The 17786-nt window shown below is 46.6% G+C and overlaps 1 protein-coding gene across 1 annotated transcript in view; it reads right to left on the bottom strand.

Annotated features, from left to right (window-relative positions):
- Positions 1 to 15911, bottom strand: part of CLIC6 (chloride intracellular channel 6) — a 45154-nt gene extending 29243 nt beyond the window's left edge. The window contains exon 1 of the mRNA XM_082458801.1: positions 13355 to 15911. Within this exon, the coding sequence (XP_082314927.1) occupies positions 13355 to 14776 (1422 nt within the window). The 5' untranslated portion in view covers positions 14777 to 15911. The remainder of the gene's footprint in view (positions 1 to 13354) is intronic.
- Between the last annotated feature and the right edge of the window lie 1875 nt (positions 15912 to 17786).

Here is a 17786-nt window from a genome sequence, read left to right as displayed (position 1 = left end):
GAAAAGCCAATTCACCTAATTTGCCAGAATAAGGTATAGTTCTGAAAATCTGGACTGCAGATTAAAACATAATTCTGTTACTGAGATATCACCCGCTGCTACCTTTTAGTGGAAAGACGTGCTTAATAAGTGGCCCTGGGAAAGATGATGGAGTTGAACTGATATATTCACTGATTTTCCCACGGAAACAATGATACAACAGAAGATTATTTTCTTTGCCAAGAACTAAAGGAACAACTTTTGTAGAAATGCCCAATCAACTGCAAAATTGGGGGAGGAGTGTCCTATGAAAGACAAAGTGTTCTAAAGGGTATATAAACCCTTTAAGTGGGTGACAGAGATGACATGAGGAGAAACCAATAGAAAAGTGATAGAGTCCCTTAAAGTACTAAATTCTTAACTAATTTCACAATTTCTGTTAGGGGCAAGAAATGCAGTAAAGCTGCTTTCTTTGGGGAGATTCTGACATGGCAGTCATCGGAATTTGATATCCTAGCTCAAATTCTGGAATTCCTACTTGCGAGTCTCCCTTAGAGACTGAAGGACACCCACATTCATGAGACACACCACTTACTGAGGTCCGATAACCTCTCTTCCGGCACCCTCTGCCCAGGCTTTTCTCAGCTCAGCACCATCATCTCCCTTCTTCCTCTACAGTCTGTGCCAGCAAAGTCTCCACTGGTCTTATCCCCACCCCTTGGTTAGGGCAGGAAGGAGCCATGTGGGGTGGTGCCAGAGGGCAGAACACTCTGCAGTTAGGAGGGACGAGGGTCCGTGGGCAGGTGAACAGAAAGTTGGACCACGCAGCTGGGCTCCCATATCACCACCCATTATTCTGCCACGGTCAACAGGAAGGGCTGTAAGAGGCTGCTTGGTTCCAGCTGTACCATCACCATGACTACTGTGTAGCACAGACCATCTGAAGGTCTTCTCGGTTCCTTTAACTTTTCTGCAAGGCAGAGGGAATGCTAACTGGAGAGGAAACTGCCCAGTTGGCCCCCTGGACTTGCGCCCCTTCTGGTTCCTCTTCTGCCCTCTGGTGGAGCAACAAAATAGCCAGCAAGAACAGCAACAACCAACAAAACCCAGAGCCAGAAACAAGGCTCCTTGCAGGTAAGAATCGTGGCCCTCATTTTCTTATCTCTGTTGGTATTGTTTATTGTTATTATACTAGCTCATCCCATGACACAAACATTACGCATCACACTTCTTGTAAGCCTGTAAAGGAAAAACGTATCATAAGTGCAGCGAGTATTGAGTGTTTTCTTCTTAAAGAAATAAAAATGACTGCACAGTTGATATCATTTTCTAGACTGACTTTGCACACCCAAGGAGGGGAAAGCTTTGCTGCACTTTGTCAGTAGAATGTGTTTACTAGAGTCCTTGGTCCAGGCCACAAAGGGGTTTATGCTCTGTCTTGAAACATGCTTCTCACTCCTCCATAACCTCAGAACTTAGGGACGATTTCATTCCTCATTACACCTAGATCCTAAGGAATATATTTTAGATCTTAAAACTTCGAAACAGATCTGAGCTTTTCAAAAAGCCTATGAAACCTAAATTCATTCCCAAGTATGTATAGTATTTATTCTTTTCGACTGTCGTAACAATGTCTTATTAGGTGGATTAGGTAGGTGACCACCCTTGACCCACAAACTTAATCACTGAACCCAACTGCTCTTAAATTCTGCTTTAAATTCTGGCCAAAGGCTTAGTTATGTCGCTGTTCATTGTCACAGTGGGTGGAATCAACTCGTAAGTACACGGACGAACAAAATGAAACTTGCTGTTTATCCTCCTATATGAATTATGCTTTAAAAACTCTCGGGCTATTTTTAATCCTTATTTAATAATATGGCCTGATACCAACTGAAGCTTTTACGCAGAGATGAAAAGCTTATTTCCTTGTAAAATTCTCACAAGGAATTATTACAACAAAGGAACACCTTGTTCTGGAAGGCCAGCTTAATAACGCAGCCTGTTTCTCTATACCCTGGTGGTTTACGTTCTTGAATGACTGAGCGTATTCCATTTCTTAGAGTGACTCCAAAGAGGAAAACGCCTGCACCAAACAGAAGAACTGGCCACATGGAGCCCTCCTTTTTATCTGCACTGCCCCCCCACCCCCCTTGGAACTGCTTTAACCCACTCTGCACCTCTCACCTTGGCCATCTTTCCACCCACTCAGATTTCACCAGCTTAGAAGTGTCATAAGTCACATGTCTCAGTTCTCTTTTGCCCAGTAACAAATCACTCCACATTTAGCAGCCTAAGTTGTCTGCTTTATTATATGTCGTGATTTGTGAGTTAGGAATTTGGGTAGGGTAAGGCTTGCCTAAATGATCTTTCTGTTCCATGTGACATTGACAAGGTCACTCAGTGGTGTTCAGCTGGTGAATGGGCTGGTCCCAGGGGTTCAAGACAGCTTCACACACTTGTCCGGTGTCTTGGAAGGTTGGCTGGAAGGCTGTGCAGCTGGGATGGTCAACTGGAGCACCTACAGGCAGTCCCTCCAGCATACTGGCCTCACGGGGGTCACTGAACAAGGCAGAAGCTGCACAGCTTTTTGTAATGAAAACCACACAGCATCACTCCCACCATATTCTACTGGTTACCAAGTAGTCACAGAGGTCAGGCCACATTCAGAGGGAGGAGAATCAGACCCCACTTCCCAATGGCAGGAGGGTCAAAGGATCTGTAGCCTTCTTTAATCCACCACACTATCTGATTTCAGGGTGTGCTGAAATGCTCAAATCATTTATTTATAGATCCAGGTCTTGACTAACTTGAACTGGTTTAAACATTTTTTAGCAGTATCTAAAAGCAATGGTGTTGTTTTGTATTACCCAGTGATGGGCAGAGCACTGCATCCGCAGTACTTACTAGAGCCAATCTCACTCGCTGGAGAGCGACAGAGTAATCTTACTTTATTGCTGTTGTTCATGATGCGAATAATCATAATATATTGGTTAAAATGGCATTAACAAAAAAAGTCTCCCTCCATATCTGATGTGTCAATACCTCTGAGTCTTCTTAAGCATGCAATTCTCTGTTCAGAGAGTTAAATGACACCAGAAAGCCATTGAGTGCGACCCAAACTTCATCTCGTCTGACCATTTATGGGAACAGAGTTGAAGGCATCCAGCCTGGATGGAGTTCAAACAAAAGGAACAAAGTTGGGGAGAGATTAAATCTCTCCAAGATTCTTTGAACTCACCGTGTCCAAGGCCCTGACACCAAAGGCACCAATAAAAAAGTGTTAATCATCTTCATTTAGGAAGAAAGCCTTAGGTCTCCGGATCTCCAATAACACCTTTATGCTGGGTGACCTTCACAGCACATGACAGCTGAGACGTGCTGCATGTCTTGGTCATGCTTGTGGCCACTGTCCTAAGGGCCCCATCAGAACCCCTCATGCACCCCCAGCCAGGGAAGAGAACACGTGCCCCCCTACCCTGATTCCTCGTCCCCACAGCCCACTGTGGCTGGAGGTGGGCCAGCGGCACCGTAGGGGGATGGATAGGGGTGCGTAATGAGGGTCTTCCTACTGGCCACCCTCACCAGCAAAGAGTCTCACTGGCCGGAAGGCAGAATCCCACAGGTTTAAAAGGGAAGCCAATCTCTCGCTTCTCCAGAACAGCTCTAAACTTGCACACTCGAAACAAAAAGGGGGCACTGAGACTAGTAGCTACCTAACCAGCGCATACTGCTTCTCCTTTATATCAATAAGAATAAGTGGCTGGCTCTTACACATGACGAAGAAATGACTGTGAAAAGGGCATATGGAGGGGCCCAGGTCGGGGCTCGAGACCCTCTTTGCCTGTGCATTATAGTTATGGAGTTGAGGTTTGCTGTGGTAAGAACTATGGCTACATTGCTTTGCTCATCACTGAATATAAAAAATAAAATAGGGCTTCCCTGGTGGCGCAGTGGTTGAGAATCTGCCTGCTAATGCAGGGGACACAGGTTCGAGTCCTGGTCTGGGAAGATCCCACATGCCGCGGAGCGACTAGGCCCGTGAGCCACAACTACTGAGCCTGCGCGTCTGGAGCCTGTGCTCCGCGACAAGAGAGGCCGCGATAGTGAGAGGACCGCGCACCGCGATGAAGAGTGGCCCCCACTTGCCGCAACTGGAGAAAGCCCTCGCACAGAAATGAAGACCCAACACAGCTAAAAATAAATAAATAATAAAAATAAAGGAATTCCTTTTAAAAAAAAATAATAATAACTCCAGTGCTTTACACACTGCTAAAATTTTCTTAAAACAGTTCAAGTTAGCAAAGACCTGGATCTAAATAAATGATGTGTGCATTTCGGCATACCCTGAAATCAGATAATGTGATGGGTTAAAGAAGGCTACAAATCCTTTGACTCTCCTCGCATTGGGAAGTGGTCTGATTCTCCTCCCTCTGAATGTGGCCTGACGTCTGTTGACTACTTGGTAACCACTAGAATATGGTGGAAAAGGCCGTGTAGCTTCTGCCTTGTCCACTGACCCTCCCTGAGACCAGCATACTGGAGGGACTGCCTGTAGGTGCTCCAGTTGACCGTCCCAGCTGCACAGCCTTCCAGCCATCCTGCCAAGACACCGGACAAGTGTGTGAAGTTGTCTTGAACCCCTGGGACCAGCCCGTTCACCAGCTGAACACCGCTGAGTAACCTGTATCACTCCCTCATTTTGGTCGTCAACTGTATTCCTTACTGTTGTCTCCTGCCATGGAATTAGAAAGGTAAAAATGATTTTTAACAGGCCTAGTACTTTAATAGTTGGTCAGTTACCATGCTCAGACAACAGCCAATGTCTGTAAACGCAATCTGACAGTGAGGCATTGCTGGCTTAGATGGAAAGAATCTACGAAATCATAAAATTTACATTCTGCAAAATGTACCATTAAAAGCTGACCACCCCCTCACAGACATAGAAAATGAACTTATGGTTACCAAAGGGGAAAGCAGGGAGGAGGGATAAATTAGGTGCTTGGGATTAGCAGATACAAGCTACTACACATAAAATAGATAAACAACAAGGACCAAGGACCTACCGTATAGCACAGGGAACAATATTCAATATCCTGTAATAAACCACACTGGAAAAGAATGCAAAAGGTGTGTGTGTGTGTGTGTGTGTGTGTGTGTGTGTATAACTGAATCACTTTGCTGTACACCAGAAACTAACACAACGCTGTAAATCAAAAACAAAAATAAAAACCACAGCTGAGCACCTAATTCAGTCCACCTGATATAGTAGCCACGTCTGTTCACTGCCATCATTCATTCATCCATGCACTGTGTACAGCACAACCTTCCAGACAGAGGGGAGTACAGCAGAAGGGCAGAGCCCTTGCTGTCAGAGACCTAGAGGCCAAATCTCTCCTTTCTGTCCGTCGCCACCCAGGCTGCCATCCCGCTCTGCCCACCTGTCCCACCAACCCCTCCCCCACACCACGTTCTCCTCCCTCACACGGCATCGTAATTATTTCCTTCCGGATCACTCTCTAAGGCTGAGGCTCCAGAAAAGCAGGAGCTGTGTTCATCACTGTTTATCACTGTAGTACCCCCCAGCCCCATGCCCAGTGTCTGCTACGTGGTGGGTACTCAATAAACATTCACTTTCAGTAGCCTACTTGGGTCCAAAATACCACTTGGTAGTTTGAAAAGACTGAAAAGCAGCTTTTCTTCGCCCCATATCAAGACTCAACTTTCAGATGGATGACCAAGTAAAGAAGGAAAGAGAAAGAGTAAGTTGGGGTAGAGTCCATAAAAGTAGTAAATATGGAGAATTTTTTTAATCTGATGATCTTGCATGCATATATAAAATCAGACTTTCCCTCGCAGACTGAATAAGTATATATCAACACGGTCTGTGTTTCTCCCTAAAGCTACCCTTCCGGAAGCTTCAAAGTTATCTTTCCAAACAATCTTTGATATTTGCATATTTCCATCCTCCTGCTCATCAAACATAAGCTATGGGTAGGCTTCCACAATTCACTGGTCCTCTACAGATAGGATTTGTGATCAATCTCTATACATTTTGGTCAATTCTTTCAACAGATGGAATCCAAACAAGAACATCTGGCTAGGAGACACAACCTTGGAAACAATACTGTGATATCGCTTCGTCGCAGATGATTACTGATCACAAATCTATTTCGGAAGATGGCAAGCCAAGATCAAAGTGATATACCTTACATTTTCAGATGGAGCAGGGTGGGGTATGAAATGATGCTGCTATCTATACGTTTTAAACTTTGTTTTGAACAGGAATTCATACAATGTAAGAAAGAGTTTGATCCTGAAAGGGTGTGTGCTTGATAAAATGTAACCTGCTAATTAAAAACAAAGGTAGGGAGGCAAGATTTAAAATACCTAATCCCTCAGGATTTAAGAAGTTACAGGATAAAAAGTAAAAGAGAGCATTTAAAGATTCTAGGAAATGAAGTTGAAGTTTCTAAGAGTGCTATCACAGGCTATGCTTTGTTTTCCCAAGTATCAATTACAAGAAATTACTAAGACTAAAAGGATAAATTACTCCAGTACAAATAGTAAAAACGGTCCCATAAAAACATATGCAACATATGACAGACAGAGGTCTAATTTCCTTCATATAAAAATTGGGAAGAACAAGACCAAAAGGCAATTTGAAAATGGGCAAAGGACATAAGTGGCCAGATCACAGAAAAATAGATACTAACGGTTTTTAAATACATAAAATTAAACTCAATCTCACATATACTAAAAGAGATGTGAGTTAAATGACAATGGACATCATTTTTCACCTCTCCGATTCAAAAAAGTTGGGGAATACACTGAGTGGGGAAGCAAACACAGCACTCGTACGGTGTCAGGGGAGGATTATTTGATATAACCTCTTTGAAGAGGAAATTTGATAGAAGTTATCAAAATCTTAAATATGCATATCCTTCCTCCTAGCAATACCACTGCTAAGAATTTAGGTTCCATATATGATTGTACATCTGTGGAGGGATTTTCACTATAGCATTGCTTAACGTATCAAAAAGAGGTAACTACCTAAACATCCATCAGTGGGAAACTGATTGTAGAATACACCCATTACTAGAAAAATGCAAAATTTTTAACAAGAATGTGAGAGAGCTACAGGCACTGATAGGGAATGATTTCTAAGGTATGATGTTAAGTAAAGAATGTAAGATATAACCGAATGTATTTCCAGTGTACTACTTTTATGAAAAAAAAAAAGGAGGTGTGGTTTTTTAAAAAATATGTCCACAAATTCTTTGACTTTCTCTTTAAAAGGTGGAATGGAATTCCAATCTCCCTGAAGGCTGGACTTAGTTAAGAGAATAAGACAGAAATGACTGTGTGACTTCTGAGACAAGGTCATAAAAGGCATTCTTCTCTCTTGGATCCCCCTGCTCTGGGGAAAGCCAGATGTCATGTTTGAGGACACTAAAGCAGCCCTGTGGGGAGGGTCCAAGTGATGAGCAATTGAACCTCTTGCCAACAGCCATGGGAGTCAACCATTGTGGAAGTAGATCCAACCACAATCAATCCTTCAGATGAGACCACAGCCCTGCAAACACCTTGGCTACAACTTCAGAAGCCAGAACTACCCAACTAAGCTGCTCCCAAATTCCTGATGCAGAGAAACTGTGAATAATAAACGTTTGTTGTTTTAAGATGCTAAGTCTCAGAGTAATTTGTTTCACAGCAGTAAGTAACTAAAACAGTGAGGATACTTACATATATGTTTGAATATGCACAGAATATCTCTAGGGAGAAAACTGAGAGGCTGGGCCTCAGGCATGGAAGAAGATTTATTTTTCATCGCATTGTATTGTTTTATAAGTTTTTCTTATCCTAATATATTGTTTTTTCTTTAAAAAAAGTACATTTTACAAAAGAATCTCATGGGTTACATGAATGACCAAACTGTGCATAAATATCTTTAACCTCTATTTTATTTCAACTTTTAAAAAATTTAATTTACTCAACTTTTGAAATAAAATAGAAGTAAATAGTAAAATAAAAGTTGAAATATTTTAGAAGATATCTCCCTCGACTTTGCCCAGATACAGAGCTCAGTTTATGAATCATCACTCTGTCAGAAAAAGAGCAGAGAAAATCAATGATGGAAAAGGGGAAGCTTAGGAGATTTAAGCATCCACCTCCCCAACTCTCAGAGAAAACTTTTCTTTGCTGAATATCAAAGGAGCTCAGAGAATGGCGAGAGCAAAGCCAGCCTGTTTTAGAAAATCTTGAAGAATTTGTGCTAGGGATTATCAAAGGGTCCCCACTCTCTGTGTCTCCCCAAATACAACTGAATCAATAACTCTTTAGTGACCACCACTGTATGTGCAGGTCCTCCTATATATACTCTCATAGCCTCCTACTCATCCTTGATCCCATCTTCTCTTCCTACCAGCATTACCAGGGTGCCCATTATGTACCAGACCCTGTGCCAGACTACGACATCTTCAGGGAGAAGAGTGTCTCTGGCCCTTCCACAAGGGACACTAGACTGGGGCAGTGGGGAACGGGGCTTGAGTCCAGCTTCTCACTAGCCAAGTCACTTTGAACCAATCATCCATCCATCTGGTTATTTACCTACCATTACCAAAAATCACTGATTGAGGCCCTCCCACGAGCCCACCGCCATGCCAGGCAGTAAGGACACCCTGTGGGTCTCACTCATGTGCACGCACTGTGTGCACACGTGTGCATAAGAAGTTAGCAAAGCGTGATGTTCCACCTTGGTTTCCACCCCAACTAACCTTGTATGATTTCATAGATGTAATCTGTAAGTAAGTGGCGTTGACACTCAGAAAACAAATGACCAAAAAATGTCATTTGGGGGGAAAAATTAAAGTCCCAGAAGTGCATTTTTGCTCATTTCCCTTCCAAACACATAATTCATACTTAGTTATGAAAATAACATCTCCCTTTCAAGCTCTTCGGAGACCAAAGCCCACAGAGCAGGTCTCAGCCTGCTCACACCTGACTAAAGATGCACAGACAGCTGCAGCCTGCTGACCCACCAGGAGCCCATCAGATGCTGGTCCCAACAGACCCCCGCCCCACTCCCATCCCCCCATGTGATATGACAATGCTTGGGAGGCTTGATTTATTTACTTACTTATTTGGGGAGGGGAGGTATTTCCAGGTGACAATGCTCATTCAAAGGCTTGTCTTTTTTTTTTTTAACTTTTTATTTTATATTGGAGTACAGCCGATTAACAACGCTGTGATAGTTTCAGGTGCACAGCAGAGCGACTCAGCCGTACATATACATGTATCCATTCTCCCCCAGACTCCCCTCCCATCCAGGCTGCCACATCACATTGAGCAGAGTTCCCTGTGCTGTACAGTAGGTCCTTGTTGGTTATCCTCAAAGGCCATGTCTTTCTCAAGTTCTACTTTGTTCCGTCCTCAGTTTCACCTCCCTGGAGAACCCAAACGTGATGGCAAATGCAAGTTTTCAAGCTCAGCATTAGCTGTGTATTAGTGGTTATATGAATGATCTCCGAAACGTAATTTAAGAAATTCTTAGACTCTGGCCCAGGATTATTCACTGGTCACATTAAGGTTTTTTAAGTCATGTGAATTTGCCAGAAAATCCATATCTCAGACTATCCCATCCCTAGACCCTGCCTCAAAGTATTAGACGAACCGAACCTGTAAGTGAGACTTCCTTAGCAACTAAACCGCCACAGCGCCGCTGAAGTCCTGACCTTACGCTATGGTGTTAGTATCTTGTTTGTCGTTTGTTGTTACTATGTTGGTGTGTTATTATGTTGTCATCCTTCCTTTTCACGAGCAAAGAAGAAAAGAATCTTTCTTACTAAATATATTGCAGGGTTGCCCTATAATTTGATGGTAAATAATTAACACTTCTTTGAGAAAACAGAACTAAAAATTAGCATAATCAGCAATTCATTTACCATACAATAATTCAAGGAGGCTTTCCTGTGGCCTGTTCTATACATTCCTGGCTCTTTTACATCCAAGAATACATTCTTGCATACGTATAGAATAAAACAAAATGACAAATTAATAAAATGACAATTCTCACAAAGATGGGGAACATAAACCACCAGGTGGCTAAAATTAGAAGCAGATTTTATTATTACATTTTACTGGGTCGTATGTCATTACTTTCTGGTCACCAATACATTTATTTGTAACCAATACATTTATTTTTTTTAACAGGAAGAAATGTAAAAGTTAAAAGTTCCCAAATAGAATGAGGGCTAATTAATTTTAAAAATTGTGTTTAGTAGGCTGTCATAGGAAGGCTAGGAGAATGTTTGGAGAAACACTGTAGTTCCCTCCTTAAAGAACAGTTCTGTGAATTTTCCACATCAATCATGGAATCGAAAACCCACCAAGACACACTTGCCCTGACATGTTTACAAAACCCAGGAGGTCAGACGTCCATTACGGAATACAGCGTCCAGATAAAGTGAAGCCCGAAGAAGGAACCTAGAGAAGGTTAAATCTGGCAAAGAAATCCTATTCTGAACTAATTTAAGGATTTTAAATCAAGTATTACAAACTCAAGAGCTAAAATAGTCTAAAGGGTTTTTGCTTGATTTGTGCTTTGGGATCTTTTGTTGTTCAAGAGAATGATTAGAAGGATAAGAAGAAAATGAAGACTTCCCTGGCAGTCCAGTGGTTAAGACCCCATGCTTCCAATGCAGGGGGCACGGGTTCGATCCCTGGTCGGGGAACTAAGATCCCGCATGCAGTGTGGCACGGCCAAAAAAAAAAAAAAGAAGAAGAAGAAAGTGAGATATGCCTTAACAATCCTGCGGTGCACGTCCTAAGTGACCCTCAGAAGACGTATCAAGCAGTAGTTGCTTGAAAACCAATTTCACTGTTTGGAGATCCATTTGTTTCCTTAAAGAAAGGAAAACAACAACTGAGCACCAAGCCAATCATCAGAGTCAAAAAACATTCTGGTTAAGCAGTCCATGACATGCCCCCTTGCCTCTGCCTTCACAAACTACTGAGCAGAGTCTGAGAAAACAACTTGTTTTTACCTTTCATAATATTCTTTTCCCCAGAAAATGGAGGTAATTAGGAAACTAGAGATATTTGCCAGAAATAAATAAATAAATAAATAAAATGGCAGGGATGGAATGGGAAAGGTATTATTCCTGTGCAAAATCAATGAAAGTTTATCAGCGCTGAGCAGATGTAACAATAAAAAGTCACATTTATAGCAGGCTTATTTCAAATCAGGTACTGTTCTGAGTGTTTTATACAATCCTAATTTTGAATGCCCCACAAACTCATGAAGTAGGAACTATTATTGTTCCTGTTTTATCTATAAGCAACAAAGGCACAGAAAGATCAAGTAACTTGCCCAAGGTCACACAGCAAGAAAGGAGCAGAGCCAGGATTTGGTCCCAGACCCACTGGCTCTAAACTCTGTGCTACTGATCACTACAGTCTACTATCTCATACAGGCAGCGACCCGTTCACACACACCATCACGTTCCAGACCTGTGCGCCACGTTGGAGACAGCACGCAGAGGGTAGTGCCATGTGTGAGTGGAGCTTCGACAGAGGGATACCCAACCCAAACTGGGGTTGGAAAAGTCTCCCCAGAGGAGATGACGGCCATGTTGAATCTTGGACACATAGCAGATAGCCAGGCAGGGGAGGCGGAGAGGGGTGAAGAGGAGGAAACTCGATTCAGGTACAGCACATGCAAAATTTCAAGGCAGAAAAGAACGTGGTTCTCTCTAGGACCAGTAAGTAGTTTAACAAGGCTGGCATAGTGGTACCATGGGCAGCAAAGCTGGGATGGGGGGTACTCAGGCAGTGCCAAGGAGACAGGAATCACATCACGGATAGCCTTGTGACCTGGCTAAGGAGTGTGGATTTATCTGAAAGTCTGTAATAAACAACTGAAGATTATACTAGGAAACAAAATGATCAGATCTTTTCTTTCTTAGCTCACTGGCTATGACAAAGGGACTAGATTGGAGAGAGCCGAGGATGGAAGCAGAAAGACTAGTTAGGAAGCTGTGTTCCCAAGCTGTAACAAGAGGCTGGAATTACGTAGTCAGGCGACCAGAACAAGGGGAAATTTCTTAAACCAAGGAGCAGATTTGGGGCACACACAGCAGCACTGTGCTCGGATTTCCCCCTCCCCTAACTTCCCTTAAGTCTTCTGGCTCCCAGCGACCCTCCTAGGGATTGTACCCTCAGTTATGTCCCAATACATAATCTTAAAATGTCTCAGCATCTTAAAAATTGCTCAGAAGAGCACAGTGAAGAAACCCAAGCCTGTTCTTCCCAAACTCTCTTGCCACCCAAAGAATTCCTGAAATTCTGATCTTAATCACTTTGGGAACTGTTTTTTGTTCTTTTTTTTTTTTTTTTTTTTTGGCTTAGTAAAATTTGCTTATATTTCTCCCAAGGAGGTTTAGGTCATAACCGGCCTCTATAAGCCTGAAAGTATTTTGGAAGGATTACGATTCAACATACAATGCACATTCTTGACCTTATTATCTGCTGTTTTCCCCATCTGGCCAAAGGTCTTTGGGAAGGGCTTTTCCAACAAAGATCCTCCTGTGAGCTGCCCCTGGAACCTCGTTCCTCATTTGTGATGTCTTGTAGGAATGACTATTTAAACTCAAAATTTCCTCACTTGTGTCTCTACAGAATCTTTGTCCTCTTTGAACCTTTGAAGTAAGGCTGAAAGTAGGACATAAAGGCAGACGACGTTCAAGTCGTCAGCATCTTGCATTCTTCCAAAGTAAGTGTTAAATGTTCAATAAATATTACAGTATTTAAATAAACTTCCACTTTCCTCCCAAACATACCTTATCCATTCTACAGAAATGGAAGACATTGTTGGAGCTGAAAATTTGGGCCGGCTCTGGGTCTCTGAGGTTTGAGTCCAGAGATACTTCTCACCTTACAACCTACCTGTTTGCATTTTTTCATTTTAGGTATTAGCGTTTCCTTTGGCAGAAATTGCTTTGAACATCAGCAGGGCTTGGTGGGGTTTTGTTTTTGTTTTTTTAAGTGAATTCTTTAATAACCTCCTGACTAGAAGAGCCAGTTAGGATTTTCAGTACAGAGGGCAGGGGGACGCTGGACCCGCATCCCCATCTCCCACCACTCTCACCCCAACCTTTTTGCTTCCAAACCCTCAGTTCGTCTTCGTAACGCTCCTTTACCTCTTCTCCCTGAAACCCAGGCTGTCCCTCCTCCTCCCCGCCCCCGCGGATAGAAGTGCTCGGTGACCATCAGGGCGCCGACAGCTTGATCCCCGCGCGTCCCTCTGGGATCAGATCTCAACAGACCAAGACTAAGGATGGAAGGGGGCGTCCTGGGAGTTGCAAGAAGCCCGATTTACCTTCACGAAGAGGGTGATGTCGTGCTCCTGCCCCGGGGCCCCCTCCTCGGACGCCTCGCCGTCCTCCTGGCCGCCGTTCACCGGCGCGGTCTCGTCGCCGCGCTCGGTGCTGCCCCCCTCCGCCAGGTGGTTGCTCAGCTCGGCCTCGGGCTCCCGGGCCTCCGTCGGCGGGGCCGCCTCCCCATCCGCGCTGCCGTCGGGGGGCTCCTCCTCGCCTGGCCCCTCCGGACCCCGCTCTCGCCTCTCCTCCTTTGCCTCCTCTCTCTGCCCCAGGGGACCACCCTGGTCCGCGTCCTCGCCAGCCTCTGCCCTCGCGCCCCCGGGGGCCGCTTCCTCCGACTCCTCTCCCTCTCGGTCCCCTGTCTCTTCCGCGGCGCCCGCCGCTGCACCCCGAGGCTCCCCCGCAAGCTCCCCGGGGCTGCACTCCGCGCTCTCCGCCGCTGCGGCCTCAGTCGCCTCGGCCTGGGTCTCGGGGCTGCCGTCCCCTCCGTCCCGGGGCTCACCCTCGGCCCTGGACGCCCCTCCCGCCGGCCCCCTGACATCCGTGCTGTCCCCCGCCGGCCCCTCGGCGACCGTGCTGTCCCCCGCCGGCCCCTCGGCGACCACGCTGTCCCCCGCCGGCCCCTCGGCGACCGCGCTGTCCCCCGCCGGCCCCTCGGCGACCGCGCTGTCCCCCGCCGGCCCCTCGGCGACCGCGTTGTCCCCCGCCGGCCCCTCGGCGACCGCGTTGTCCCCCGCCGGCCCCTCGGCGACCGCGCTGTCCGCCGCCGGCCCCTCGACGACCGCGCTGTCCGCCGCCGGCCCCTCGGCGACCGCGCTGTCCCCCGCCGGCCCCTCGGAGACCGCGCTGTCCCCCGCCGGCCCCTCGGCGACCGCGCTGTCCCCCGTCAGCCCGTCGGCGTCCATGCGGGCCCCCGCCGCCCCAGGCGCGCTGCCTCCCGGCTCCCCCGGCCCGCTCTCCGCCCCTTCCTTCGCCCTGGGGGCCGCGGGATCCCCAGGCTCCACCTGAGCCTCCCCCGGGGCCTCGGCCTGCGCGCCGCACCCGGGGCTCGCCTCCTCCGCCAGCTCCGCGCCGCTCGCCCGCTCCTCTCCCTCCCGGGCGCCCTCCTCCGCCTCGGCCTCGCCCTGCTCTCCGCTCGCGCCCCGCTTCTCGGCCCCCGGGCCACCGCCTGCGTCCGGCGCCAGCTCGCACGCGCGCCCTCCGTCCGACCCCGGACCTTCTCCTTCCGTCACCTCGGCCGTCGCGGCTGCGCCCGGGCCCCCGCCCCTCGGCGCCTCCGCGGCGCCCTCTCTCGCCTCCTCCCTCTGCGCCTCAGGGCCGGAAGCCCCCGGCTCGCCCCGTCTCTCCGCCTGAAGCGCCGAGCCCTCGGGCTGGCTCTGGGGACCCGGGGCGCCCCCCTCCGGCTCCGCGACCTCGGCCATGGCCGCAGATCCCTGTCTTTGACCAGAGACCCTTCCTGGACGCTGCTGAGGAGCCAGGTGGCGCTGGGCGAAGGGCGCGGTGCCAGGGGCCGCTGCGCCAGCTCCGAGAGGACCCCCTGCCCGGGACTCTGGAGGCGCCTGGGCGGTACGCTGGGCGCGCGGGGCGAAATCCTCCCGCCACAGAACGCTGCGCCCCTTCTCCCGGGCTTAAGCTCTCTGGGCTATTCCTCCACCGCTTGTGCTTCTCGCTGGTTCCGCGCCTGATTCCCACCTGGACCCTAATTCCGACCTTGGTTGCCTGGAAACGCGCTCGCGGAGGTGCAGTGCGCTGCTGGGGAGGCCGCTTAGCTCCTGCACCCTTTGAAATGCCTGGCCCTCTGTCCAGGGGTTGACCAGAAGTCCCCGGTGGCAACTCCATCCCCCCTGGGGCTTGGGCGGGGTTTGTATCCCCTTCTCTCCGCCTATTTGGGTGGCCTGAGAGCCTGGCCAATGACAGTCGTTCTTATGACCCTTGTGGATTTCAGTGAAAAGATCCTGATTCTACTGACCGCTTAGGTGTTTTCTGGAACAGCTTCAAGTTCCAGAGCCATTAAAATCACCCCCAAACACATACGACACCCAAACACCTAATCCCCACCTTCCCAGGGGTCAAGCGTTAAGCTCAGCAGCTGCGCAACTGCAGATGCCCCTGTAGTGCCTCAGTGTCCTAGAGCAAGAGGGGTAAATCCTGAAAGAAAGAAAGGGAGGCCACACTGCCTCCTTCCAATTTCTGCAGGGCGCTCCTGAGAAGTTCCAGAGGCCCCGATATAGAAGCAAGTGGAGCCAGCTGATCTTCTTGGACCAGAGATGGGTCCTGTTGTGCATGAGCGGCTGGCTGTACTCTCTCCATGACAAGTACTGGGGGTTCTGCCCGCCGGGGTTATATTCTGCATCTTCCTGGTCCCTGAAGGTGCCAAGAACCAATTTATCTTTCTGATTCTCCTAGATTTTCTAAACCCATGTTCAAGGCTTTCGCCTTAAAGTTGTCTGTTAAGGGCTTGGGGAGCTGAAGGTGGGGAGATGAAAATGGAAGATTTGAAGAAAGGGAGCTATGGAAATCACTGGATTAGAAATCTCCCAAGATCACAGACCAGACACCTTTCCTCTTAGAAGAAGAAGAAGGAGAAGGAGAAGAAGAAGAAGAAGAAGAAGAAAGAAGGAGAAGGAGGAGGAGGAGAAGAAGAGAAGAAGAGAAGAAGAAGAAGAGGAAGAGGAAGAGGAAGAAGAAGGAGAAGAAGAAGGAGAAGAAAGAAGAAGAAGAAGGGGAGGGGAGGGGGAGAAGGAGGCGGGGGAGGAGGGCGAGAAGGGGAACGAGAAGAAGAAGAAGTTATGATGAAAATTATGTAGTCAGTTTGTTATGTGTCATGCTGGATCATGTGCGTGACAGTCAGTAGCTGGTTGCCCAGGATGGCACAGCCTAAATGTGAGCGAGCAGGGTTCCCAAATCAAGACTGATTGAACTTGTCAGCCTCTTAAAAGCTTTAATACTGCCCTGAGACTCATTTGTCTATCATGTCCACAGAGGGTTCTATTATCACTAAAAAATCAGGGAGCATCTGTGATATGGCCAATCACAGTGTGTGAGTCACACATTTGGCCAATCACCAGGATGTCTCCTTCTAATTCCCATTGCCCATCACTGATGGGTGACAGGACAAGAGCCCAGTGTCACCCAGCTTCATGCCACCTTTCTCCAAGGTGGCCCCTATCTGGAAAGGAACGGGCCAGAAGATTTGTCACCGCAAAGCAACATCTACTCAAAGCACGGCACTCATGCACGTGAGCTAGCAAACATGTCAGACACAGATCCAGCTCTGTAGACGCTCCAGTCACCTAGGAAAGGAATCCTGCTGCATTCACAAGCCTTATTTCTTGAGGAAGGGTGAAGTCAGCACATTCAGCCCCAAACAGCAAACATGGTATGGGATGACAGACCCTTATGCAAACCCCATGAGGCCTGATGTTTCAGAAAACAGAATTCTCGGAAAGATAAGAAAAATAACACCTGAGTGTTTATGGTGTATATTACATAGTACTGCATACTGCCCTGTAACCAAACACATTAATATTTCTGCAGTGACACTGATGAACTTTCACATTAGATGGATTATGTAAAAACCATACATAGCTTCAGGGCTCCCAGTTCAAGATCACCCCAAAAAGCTTGCATTTCAGAGCTTTTCAGCTTTCAGAATGTATGTAAGGGATTGTTGTCCTGTGACTCATTGAAGGGCTATAGGCTTATTTGCCCTCCTTTGAAACATCCAAGATCAGTTACATCTGTAAGTTTGTTCTTAATAATGAACCAACTGTCTCCAGTGCTCTGTTTTCACAAAGAAACAAATTAAAGGCACAGACTTACGGGAATAAGAATATTCCATAAACTTTAATTCAAGCAAAGTTGATAGAAAAGTCCTGGTTATAGAAAGGTTGGTATCTCTAGAAAGACCTCCTTTTGAATTGAGCCAAGAGATTACCAACTAATGAAGTCAGACTCAGTAGAGTTGACTGGCTGGCTGAGAGCTAGCCCTGGGTGTTGTCTTTAAAGAAAAACAACACAAATAAAGTCTATTCTATCCTGGCAACTGGTCCTGCCTATCACACAACACTGTTCTATTCTACAGGATTTGGATTTATTCTTTTATACTGTTTGGATTCATTTACTCACATTGACATTGGGTCTCAAAATAACATCGCTCCATCTGTAGAATGCAGACTCTTTCACTTTTTAACAATAGTGTTTATAAGCAATTTTTATATTTCTATCATATAATTCTGTGTATTTCTTTGATTTTTCTGTAATTAAAAAATGTATTATTGTAAAATGAATACAGGCCAAAAATAAGGAAGAGTATACAACAGTGAACAAGACTGAGAAGGTTCCTCCCATCGCAGAGTTTTGGGGTGGAACAAAAATAAATAAGTAAACAATTAAACTAGATACCTTTGGCTAATGTTAAGCTTTATATAG

This window comes from Balaenoptera physalus (assembly GCF_965194825.1).
Source record: "Balaenoptera physalus genome assembly, chromosome: 4".
NCBI classification, from domain to species: Eukaryota; Metazoa; Chordata; class Mammalia; order Artiodactyla; family Balaenopteridae; genus Balaenoptera; species Balaenoptera physalus.
This window is presented reverse-complemented; position numbering and strand designations above follow the sequence as displayed.